Here is an 11,729-nt window from a genome sequence, read left to right as displayed (position 1 = left end):
CAAAATGAAAAGTTGGTGAGCAGAGTTGACCAACAATCAGAAGCTGCTATAGTGTGTGTAACCCAAAACTGGAGGGGTCCTTGCCAAGCCTCCCAGGAAGTCCGTCATTTCTCTCCTGCCTTGGCCACAACCCCACTTTCCCACCTCACTGCCAGGCTATCTGACTTAGGTGAACTTCCTAATTGCAGACCCTAGGAAGAGCTACTTGTCCTTGGAGACCACCAAGGCAATTGTGGGGTTGGGGGAGCCCTGGGTTCTAGTCTCCGCTTACTCTCCCTGTTGAGTTCCTAGCTACATCCATTTCCCTGGGGAGGCTTCTGTGGAAGGAAGAGCAAGTGCTCTTGTTCTGACCTTTCAGCTCCTGACCTCTAAGCACCATGGACAGCTTCATAGCCCCTTTCTCAGGGCCTTCCAAGGCAGTATGTGTCTCTATGTAGCACCCTGTTCAATGTGCAACATCAGATCCATGTCTCACCTTCCCCTGGAGGAAGCTAAGCCGGGTGAAACCAGAGGACATCCACCTGAATTGAGGGGTTGGAGGGGGTCCTCCTCTCTCTTTGCCTTGTGCCCTTCAGTGCGTGCTGGAAGTGGAGCCAGAGTTGGGTGCACACTAGTAGACCAAGGGACAGACGGGAAATTGAGGCCTAAAGGCAGCACCTGCTTGAATGTGGAGTGGGCAAAGGTCTCTACCTCTGGCCGTGAGGAGTTGCTCACACACAGGTTGTCTCTCTGAATAGGGGCGTTTCCGTTTTCTGCATCACAGAGTGAGGAACGGGGTGGGTAGGTATGTCTAAAGCTCCTACCTTCAACCTGTACCATTTACATCTGTGTCTGGCATGATAAGAGGGTTGAGATGGGAACTGTAAAGTCAAATAAAGCATCCATTCCTATCTCCCTGAGCAAGACACCTGCCTGGCTCACCCCTAGCCTCCCCTGGGAATGCTTGGGTCAACCTCCGCTTTTTGTGTTTTCTGCAGGGGGAGAATGTTTGGGTCCCCTCTAGGAACTCTAGGCTGTCCCTAACCAGCCATATCCTCCGTTCAACTAACCAAATCAGAAGGCCAAGGGAAAGCCACTACCTGGCGAGGATTATAGGTAGTAAGGACGTAAGTAGGAGGGAGAGGAAGGTTTGTGGGTTAGGAATCCAGGTCTGTGCTCACCCTCACCCCAGATGGGGGACACATAGTTCATCTCCAAGTTCTTCCCCACCCCATCTCAGCACACATATGCCCTTGACACCCAAGGAAACATCTCCTATGTGATGACTCCTCAGCTAGACACACATGTCCCCACAGACACACACACACGCCCATGCAGACACAGACACCCAGGCAGGCAAACCTTTCCCTTTCTCTGCCTTTCCCTTGGTTTGAATTTCGTTCAGCCACATATGTTGTGTGTGCATGAGGGTGGGTGGGGGAGGGGCAGACAGGGATGAGGAATGGCATGATGCCAGCATCTACCTATGGGGCTTGGGTCAGGGATGCCCCCCACACCCACCCTGGAAGGAGGCCTCAGCTGTCCCTTTGTGGTGGAGGGGACCCTCTTGGGGAGTGGGAGTAAGCACTGAGGTCCCTTCTCCATACCCTAGGGTCTGGTTCTGACCCACCTTAGGGACCAGGAGACAGGGAAATGGACAGATCAAGACCCTGGAGAGAGCCTAGAATTGGCCGCCACCACAAACCTCCAGCTCCCAGACTTGCTACTCCATTGTTCCCATATGGGGGGCTCTGTATCTGAGGGGGGCAAATCCTCCCACCTCCCTCTCAATCCCTGCTTTCCCTGCGTTGGGCGGGGAGGGGAGGGCGGCAGAGATATTTATTTATTTCCTTTATTTATTTAATTTTTTTTTTTTTTTGGAGTAGAGAGTGACAGATGGCGGCGGGTCCCGGGGGAGCCGGCTCTCCCCCAATGCAGACGCATGCCAATCACCGTCTCTCATGTGATAGCTGCTGCCCGTGACGTGCCAAGCCCATATGGCCTGGCATAGAGGCTGGTACCCCGCCTGGTAGAGATGCCACACTCGCTCCGCGGCTCGCATGGCGCTCTGAAGACGCCGGCGCCCGCCGCCTTGAGGAACCGCTGCCCCCGCTCCCCGAAGATGGGGGAACAATGAAATAAGCGAGAAGATTCCTCTTCTCCCCCCCTCTCTCTCTTGCCCCCTCCCCCCTCCCCTCCCCTCTCCCCTTGACTCCTCTCTGAGGTAAGTTGTCCGAGAGGGAGCTAGATCTGACCTGCCGATTGGGAGGGGGGGGCGCTGCTTAGGACATGAAAGTCCCCCAGATCCCCCATTCCTGGGACTCTACCCCCTCACTGGGTGGGCATTGGGGCGCCCCGGGTTCTCTCTCCCATTGGGGCCCGCAGCTCAAGGGGCTGCGGAGGGAGCACCTTATGCCTAGGATGGGCCGGGGGGGGGGGGTAGGGTCATGAGGCGCGTGAAGAGGCGAAGATGGAGACCAGCCCCCCATGACTGTCCCGAAGGAACCTGCGACCTTTCCCTGCCACCAAAAAAGATAAGCAAACAAACAAATTTGGCTTTTTCCCCATGGATCCCAAAATACAACGAGATCTGAAGAGACGTGTGGGAGGGAGGCAGTTTGAAGGGGGGAAGGGGGTCCCTGACCGCAGGGGAGACGGACAGGGTTCGCTTCTGGGTCTCCTCCCCACGCCCGGCTTCTTCAGTCCTCGCCACCCGGAGCCGGCTCTGGGAGACCCGGACGCAGCAGCTAGAGGAGACGGTGCTCCCGGGCGTCTGGAATTGGGGCTGCGGGGGTGGGGGCCGGGCTGGGGGCGGCGAGCCGCCAACTTGCAAATTGGATTAGGGAGCGTGGGGGTGAGAGGCACCGGAGGGCAGGGGGAGCCGGGCCGAGGGGCCCGGGCCGCGGAACCAAGGAACCGGGCAGCTGTCCCCACGGCGGCCGCCCAGCTTCTCTCCATCACCCGGAGAGAGCAGGCTTTCGGGCGACAGCACCGCCTCCCCGGGCAGAGGAACCCGGCCCCTTTGCACACCACCGGGTCCACGATCTCTGGGACCCCGACACCGGCCGGGAGCGGCCTCCTTCCCGGCCAGGGGCGGAGCCGGGCCCGGCTCTGGGGCGACGGCCTGGGCCGCTGAACCCCGCCGGCAGCCGGGCAGGGCTGGGCCGGCTCTGGGCGGGGCAGCGGGACGTGGTGGGCATCGGGGGGCCCTCTGAGCTGGAGCGCGCAACGAATCTCGGGGTGGAGGAGGGTTGGGGGGCCTTGGTGACCCCGGCGCGCCCCTCACTCTGTGCTCTGTCTTTCCGCCCCCCGGGGCGCCCTTAGGCACCATGCTGACCCGCCTGTTCAGCGAGCCTGGCCTCCTCTCGGACGTGCCCAAGTTCGCCAGCTGGGGCGACGGCGACGACGACGAGCCGAGAAGCGACAAGGGCGACGCGCCACCGCAGCCTCCGCCTGCTCCTGGGTCGGGGGCTCCAGGACCCGCCCGGGCCTCCAAGCCGGTGTCCCTTCGTGGAGAAGAGGTCCCCGAAGCCACGTTGGCAGAAGTCAAGGAGGAAGGCGAGCTGGGTGGCGAGGAGGAGGAGGAAGAGGAGGAGGAGGAAGGGTTGGACGAGGCGGAAGGCGAGCGGCCCAAGAAGCGCGGGCCGAAGAAACGCAAGATGACCAAGGCACGTCTGGAGCGCTCCAAGCTGCGGCGACAGAAGGCCAACGCGCGGGAGCGCAACCGCATGCACGACCTGAACGCCGCGCTGGACAACCTGCGCAAGGTAGTGCCCTGCTACTCCAAGACGCAGAAGCTGTCCAAGATCGAGACCCTGCGCCTGGCCAAGAACTACATCTGGGCTCTCTCGGAGATCTTGCGCTCCGGCAAGAGGCCGGATCTGGTGTCCTACGTGCAGACTCTGTGCAAGGGGCTGTCGCAACCCACCACAAATCTGGTGGCTGGCTGCCTGCAGCTCAACTCTCGTAACTTCCTCACAGAGCAGGGCGCGGACGGCGCCGGCCGCTTCCACGGCTCGGGTGGCCCGTTCGCCATGCACCCGTACCCGTACCCGTGCTCCCGCCTGGCGGGCGCACAGTGCCAGGCGGCCGGCGGCCTGGGCGGAGGCGCAGCGCACGCCCTGCGGACCCACGGCTACTGCGCCACCTACGAGACGCTGTACGCGGCGGCGGGTGGCGGAGGTGCCAGCCCGGACTACAACAGCTCTGAGTACGAGGGCCCGCTCAGCCCCCCGCTCTGTCTCAACGGCAACTTCTCACTCAAGCAGGACTCGTCTCCCGACCACGAGAAGAGCTACCACTACTCTATGCACTACTCGGCGCTGCCCGGCTCGCGGCCCGCGGGCCACGGGCTGGTCTTTGGCTCGTCGGCCGTGCGCGGGGGCGTCCACTCCGAGAATCTCTTGTCTTACGATATGCACCTTCACCACGACCGGGGCCCCATGTACGAGGAGCTCAACGCGTTTTTCCATAACTGAGACCTCGCGCCGCCCCTTTCCTTTTCTTTGCCTTTGCCCGGCCCCCCAGCCCCAGCCCCGCGAGCTCAGGGGCTCCCACCGACTCCAGCGCCAGGCGCGCGGGGCGTGGGCCGCCGGTTCGGCGGCTCTCTAGGGCTGGCGCGGTCTCCTACCTGTGGGTGGCCCGTCCCAGGGGCCTCGCTTCTCCCTGGGGACTCGCCTTCTCTTTCCCAACGGGCTTCCTCCTCCCTTCTCCCGTGGAGTGCATCTCTAGGGACCTCCCTCCCGGCCCTCCCTGGAGACTCCTTAGGCATTCCCAAACTTGGGTTTTCTCTCCCCACCTCCCAGTAAGCCAGAAGGCTTTGGTAAGGGGCAGCTGAGTTTCAGGTTAGTGTCTCCGCTTATGATTACTTTTTAAAAAGACACTGAGCTGCCCAGGCCGAAAGGAGTTGGTATCTCTTCCTTCTCGAAGAGGGCAAAAGCCAGGGCGCCCAAACGCCTTCACCCCAACCCGAATCTCCGCGTTTTTTAATTTTTATTTTGGTGGGAGGGGATGTGGATTGAGAGGACAGAGAGAGGCCAAGTCAATTTGTAACTAGAATCATGTTTCCTTTTCCCTTTTTAAAAAAAACAAGCATACAAAAGAAAAAAAAAAAAAAGCTAAGAGGCGACAGAGGCCGAACTCAGAGTCCGGATCGGAGAGAAAACGCAGTAAGAACTTTTAGAAGCAATAAAAGGCAAAATAATAATAATGATAATAATAATAATAATAATAAATACTACCAATAATAATTTTTAAAGAGACACAAATATCTATGCAAGAAGGTTCTGACTGAGCCTAGCAGCCCGGCCCGGGACGCCCCTCGGGTCCGCTGGCTGCCCCGCCCAAGCGCGGATCTGTGCACTTTGGTGAAGTGGGGGCCGCGCCGCCCCTCCCCCCCAGGTTTTTACAATCAATGACTCGGAGATTTGGAGCCCCAGTACCACTGCCCTCCCCCCACCCTGTCCCGTTGTGCGTCGTACTGTTTTCTAAAAACCTGTTTCCAAATTTGTATGGAATGGCAAACTGTTGGGGGGTCGGTTTGGGGAGGGAGGGTTTGCATGAGAGACACACGCACACCACACCACACGCACATGCAGGCCCGACGCGGGCGTCCGGGGACAGGAGGAGGTGAGTCTCCTGGCTCCTCCTCTCTACAGGCACTCCCGTCCCTCCTGGGGTGAGATGGAGGAGCCAAGACCTGGAGGCAGCCCTACCCCTGCCCGGATTGTGCCTCGGTGGGTGCCAAGCTCCTGGGGACTTCTGGTGGCTGGAGAGGTTTTTTTTGTTTTGTTTTGTTTTGTTTCGTTTTGTTGTTGTTATTGTTTTGGGGGGATTTTTGTTGTTGTTGTTGCTTTTGTTTTTTGTTTTGTTTTGTGTTTTAGTTCTAGGCTCCTCCTGACTTTTGTCATCCAGTGAGCTGGGAGAACTGAGGGCCCCTTTTGGAGATTTCCGGCAAAAGAGGCAACAGGTGAACCTCTCCGCTCCAGAGGCAGGGAATCAGGCACCCAAACACTCGATGCAAAAAAAAAAAAAAAAAGAAAAAAGAAAAAAACCGCAAACCCACAGGCGACACACCCCCACACACGCAATTTTACCTTCCTCTTGTAGCGAAGACGAAACTCCCGTCGGACACCCGAAGTGCATTGCGTGTTTCTGTTGAGTTTAATGACGATTAATAAATATTTATGTAAATGAGATGCAAAGCAGACCCGGTTTCTCACAGTGGCCTCCTTTTATGGATGGGGACAGGATTGATCTGGAGCTGGGGTGATGGAGGCTATGTCGAGTGACTGAGAGAGTGACTGTGGACATTCCTGGGTGGGGTTTCCAAACTGCAAGACCTTCACACACACCCAGTGGGCTCATGAACAGTCACACTTGCAGCTTGTCCTAGGCCCCACCCAGATTTACATTGGCACCCAGCACAAAGCACCCCTGTGATCTGCTTACGTTCATTCAGCTCCCAAACACACTCAAGGATCTTCTTTGAAAACAAAACATCTATTCATCAATGAAAAATTATCAAAGTGGGACCATCCCACCATTTCAGAACCCTCTGCTTACTGTTAACAAGCAAGTGAGTGGAAATAAAGAGAACGTTTGAGGCAGAAATGGATTTTCTTGCATTTAAAAAATAAGATCATGAGGATAAAATATTAACGGAGAAATCTCCTTTCCACCTTGAATTTGTGTTTCAGTGGGTTCAAAGGAATGGACTCTTCTGGCACAAGGGATATTGATATTTTAGGGATATGGATAAGTCTATGAGGTGACTGAATCTGGAGAGGGATCCTGGTTAAGGACAAGACCTAACCATGAGCAAAAGGAGACAGCACCAATTAATACCTGCACAGCCTCCTTCCCTGCTTCAGGAGAAGGAGAAAGGGGGTTCAGTGGAAAACACACAGGAAGACCCGCTTTCACTCAGACCTCGCTTGTTTTTTTCCTCTAACCCCTAAAGGTAGAGGCAGCTCCAGTAGACTTTCCCAAAAAGATGCCTCATCCCTCTGGAATATTTGAAAGGGGGTCTGGGTCCTAAAAACTGGAATCCTAAAACCTGAGGAGACTTAGGAATTCCCTAAAGTAGCTGCCCTTGGTGCTTCCCCCCACAAAAACAAAACAAAGCAAAACAAAACAAAAAAAGACCATCACTCCTTTGAAAATGAGTTTGAATGTAGTATTGTTCAGGGTTGAGGAGGTAAGACATGCTAATGGCTCGGAGATGTGCAGGGAAGAGAAAGGCGGAAGTCTGGATGTCAAGAGGGATCTGAGGATGCTGCAACTGTGCTCAGCGACGCCACTAAGAGCCCACTCTTACTCTTCTGACTGTAAACAACTCCCTCCCTCTCACACAAACCTTGCCTCTTCGCAGGCAGAGGGACAAGCTGGGAGCTGTCCACTCCACAGTGCTGACCCGTATCTATTATTTTTCTCTTCTTGCTGCGGAAGGAGGCCAGCGTCTGGGACTGCAGAGCAGAGCCCATAGGAATTCTCCAGCAGAGAGACTTCCTAGGAGACTTTCATTGCTAATTCTTTAAAAATGTTCACCATGTTCTCTGGATTTCTCTCAAGACTACCTCTCTAGCGTGAGAGTGAGCCCTTTGTCACTGGGGTTCTTCCCTGTGGGTGGCTAATGAGATCTAATAGATCTCTGAATCACTTTTATTCTTTAGAGACAGGTTTTGGTCCATCTTCTCTGTTCTCCACTTTGGTGAGGAGTGGGGAGCTTGCAAGATGCACATTCTGACCCTAACCTCAAGGAGCTGGTGTGAGCCTAGTGCTGGGCCTGGCCAGGCAGGGGCATTTGGAGGAAAGGAATTCGGCTTCATCCCAGGTTGATCCTTAACTTGCCCTGGAAACAAGGTTAATTGGGTTTCTCTCTCACTCAGCTGGTTTCCCAGAACTTGCTCTGAACTCCAAGCTGGGCAGGATCCAGGTGGCTTGGGGCCGGATGTAGAGGACCCCTCCACGTGTCTCCCCTAGCTAGATCACAGACTCCTCTCCATAGCTTGTCCAGCTACCCCACACTGTTTCATTTTAGTCTGAAGCCAGATTCCAGCCTCATCTGAAGGATGATGATGACTCTGGGGCCATTGCATCTGTGGGTCAGGCCATGTGAGGATACAAGGAGCCCTTTGGGGGCAGGGACACTGGAGCCCCTACTTCTAGTGAGTCCCTCCAGCAGCCAACTCCAATTCCTGACCTTCCCCCATGCTCAGTGCACTCTGGCTGACTCTCTCCTCCCACCAACACCCTCCTCCCCAACACAACACTTAACTGCCCTGGTGAGATGGCAAGGATGAGCAGGAGAAGAAGATGTGCATGGACACTCGGCCCCAGATGCCCCCTCACAGATCTCTTTCTCTCGCTTGGCTTGCCCGCACACACATCCAGAGAAGCTCCATGAACAGAAGGAGGGGGGAGGTGAAAGGGCGCTGGCATGGCTTGGGGCAGGGTGGTGGGCAGGAGCAGAAAGTGTGGAGAGGATTCTTTTCTTTCCCTAGCCTAAGCAAGCATTCCACACCCTCCACACCCTGCTCACAACCACCCCTGGGCTGCCCAACCCAATGGCTATAGCCAGGTTCAATCTGGAGGCTGTGTTCGCCTTGATTTTTCCAGCCCCCATCCATGCCCAGCATCTGAAAATGGCAGAGAAACAGAGAAACCCCGTTTGTGTAGCTGGTAGTGTGTGGAAAGGAATGTATAGCTGCTTCTCCTCTCACCAATTAATTCTATCCCAACCACCACCTGGACTGTCACTGTCCACCAGTGAAACTCCAGCTCGGATTTTATCACCTAGGGTAATGACAGGATGAACCAGTGGGAAAGTCAGGAAAGCTGGGTCCTACGTGACCAGCGACTGGGAAGTCCTTCACTCTTGATGCTCCGCACGAGCAGCAGCACGCCAGCTTGTTTCCCCTCCGTAAGTCCATAGCCACCAGATGCAGGATCTGTGGACAGAGGGCAGAGATTTCCTTCTCAGTTGCCCAACCCTGACTTCCTCCTCTTCCAGGAACCTTTAACAGGAAGTCACTTGCTCCTAGAAGCTTCTGTGGATTTCCGGGACTTGCAGGATGAAGCGTGGTTCTAGAACCCACAGATTAGTTTTCCAGGTAGAAGGGGTCAAAGACAGCACTAGCCACCCCTGGCCAGCCTCAGTCTTGATCTCCACTCCCAAGCCCCCACCACGTGACATGGAGGGCTAGGCAGCCCAGGGCTCCATTCTGACCTGTTTAGACCATTCAAAGGGGAAAGCTTCTTGTTCACAGGGAGTGAGTGGAGACAGGGCCTGCACTGCCTAGACAGGCTCCCAGACTCCAGTCCAAGATGCTCTCGCTGGGTTTTTTGTTTTTGCTTATTTTTTTCTCCTGAGATTGGGTAACCAGGTGTTGGCCACTGGCCTAGAATGAAGGTGACACTTGGACTCTGAGAAGCCTGCAAACCCTGCCCTACCTTGGTTCTGCATCTTGTCTTGTTTTGTTTTGTTTTTCACTGAAGCCTTTAAAAATTCTCCACAAACTCTCCCTGGGTGAGGAGCCTTCGGTGGGGTGCAGATGCCTGGGGAAGACTTGCTGTTGAAACTTTATCCTAAGGCACTGGGTTCAGAGCCGCAGGCCTTGCACAGAGTGGAGAAGGCTCACCTGGGGGAGGGCACCGAATGCCTGCAGGGAGATGTCAGGGTTGTTCTTCTCCTAGTCCCATAATGAGGAGAAGGGAAGCTAGGTAGCACTGCTGGAAGGGGATGGGGTTATACTCTTAAGCCCTAGCCATGCCAAGGGAGATGGGGCACATCGTCCAGCTGTGCCCCTGGGCATGTCTCTATCACTGCCAGTTCGGCTGACTCCAGCGCAGTAGCCCAGCCTCTCCGAGGCAAACGGGGGTGGTGGTGCACAATTCAGTTCCACACCCAGGGTGTGTGCCTGGTGTGCTTCGTGATTCCAGCCTCTCTCTGTCTCCTGGCCTCTCTCAAGCCCTGTTTGCATCTCTCCTTGTTTCTCTTTTTTTGGAATTAATTGAATTAGGAACGGGTCTTTCTGGGGTTTTCCCGCTTCCCGCCTCAGGCTGAGCTGGCCAGGAGGCCAAGACTGAGAGGTCAGATCCCGCTGGGGCCGCAGGAGCTCACAAACCCTTTGGGGACCCCATGCCAGCTCCTATCCTCAGCCAAGACTTTGCCAAGGGCACAGCTGGGCGGGGTCTGGGCAGTCCGCCCGGCTTGGGACATCTGTTCTAGCCAGAGTCGCATTAAAAGCGAGTGGTGGGGGTAGGGGGCTCAGAAACAACCCCTCAAAACCCAGGCCTGTGCCGGCCTTGTCCACCGCAGCCAGAGGCAAGAGAGGACCCGGGACGCGCTTGGGCTTTGCTTTTTCTCTCTTGGGAATGGAGCGAAATTTGGGGTGAGGTCAGGTGGAGCGTTCCCTCTTTCCTTGGTCTCACCCACTTCCCCCTCAGGTGTCACATGGGGCATCCCTCTGGCAGGGCAGTAAGGCACCCTGGCCTCTCTCTAGCCGCTAGGGAGCCCCTGGAGGCTCTGAAGCTAGCAATTCAGCGGAGGCTGCGGCCCGCCCGACTCAGAGCCGATCCCGCTTGCTGCGAACTGGTTCCCAGGCCGAGACTGGGGCGCTGCACAAGGCGAGGATTAAAAACAACTCAATTAAAATATCTGAAATATTTGCGTTTATATGGCAGACTGGGCGGTACTTTAAAACACACACACACACACACACACACACACACACACACACAGAGAGAGAGAGAGAGAGAGAGAGAGAGAGAGAGAGAGAGAGACCCCAGAAGAACCACAAAGCCCCTAAACTAAACCAAACCCAAATCCTTAACTACTGATCATTTTGTAGAAAATGACAGAAAAATTCCTCAGCCGCTTTCCCTCTGGTGCCTCCGCAAAAAAAGCTCCCGCCTGCCCAAGCCCTAAGCCCCATGTACCTCCACCACCCCGGAGCCCTGGCGCTGAGCCCAGGTCGCCCCCTGCCCACCCTTCGCTCGCGTGTTTGTGCCAGTCTGTGCCACTCAGCCGGTGCCCGGTGCCCGGTGCCAGGCGCGGGGGGAAGGCGGGGAGGAGCCGAGGCTCCAGCTTAAATTCCATGGCATCTGTTCATTATTATACAGTGAGGGTTTTTATATGGACAGCTAAATTAAAGACAGATTTTTGCCAGAATTGCAGATCCCATAAAAATGATGACACAGGATGGGGGCTTTTTCTTTTTTTTAAAAAAAGAAAGATTAAAAACACAACCTAACAGACCACACCTCAGACCCTCTGGGTCCCCATCCTATGCCTTCTGACTTTCTTTGCCCCTTTACCCCGTCTTTTCTTCCGGTGGCCCTGAGAGACTCCAACCCCCTGCTGCTCTCCATGTCCAGCTAAACCCAGACACCCAGGGACCAACCGCTGGCTCTCACAGAGGCTAGAGTGTCAGCTCAGACTCCAAGGGTCAGGATGAGGACAGAAGGAGTGTCTGGTCTGGAGAGCAGTTTGCGTCCCTTGAGCTGCCGTGCCTGTGGCTGGTCACCAAGCCAAAGGTCTGGAGGCATCAGGTCTTCAGACCAGGTATGTGGGTCGTCTGCTCAGGGACACTGGGGCAGCACCCACCTCCCCATTACTAATAGAGGGGCTAATGCAAGAACAGGGAGGGCATCGTGAGTGGTATTCAACTTGTGAAAGTTCGGGAATTTCAAATTTCACAGATTCTAGGACGCTGGACTGTGCACCCGGGTGGTATGTTCTAGAATTT

The 11,729-nt window shown here is 55.7% G+C and overlaps 1 protein-coding gene across 1 annotated transcript; it reads left to right on the top strand.

Annotated features, from left to right (window-relative positions):
- Nucleotides 1-3,308: 3,308 nt before the first annotated feature.
- Nucleotides 3,309-4,457, top strand: Neurod2 (neuronal differentiation 2). Its single transcript, XM_059269659.1, has one exon. The coding sequence runs from the start codon at nt 3,309-3,311 to the stop codon at nt 4,455-4,457; it is 1,149 nt and encodes a 382-aa protein (XP_059125642.1).
- The last annotated feature ends 7,272 nt before the right edge of the window (nt 4,458-11,729 follow it).

The sequence above is a fragment of the Peromyscus eremicus genome, chromosome 8a, assembly GCF_949786415.1.
Source record: "Peromyscus eremicus chromosome 8a, PerEre_H2_v1, whole genome shotgun sequence".
Lineage (NCBI taxonomy): Eukaryota > Metazoa > Chordata > Mammalia > Rodentia > Cricetidae > Peromyscus > Peromyscus eremicus.
Note: the sequence above shows the minus strand (reverse complement) of the source record. Positions and strands in the feature narration are given on the sequence as shown.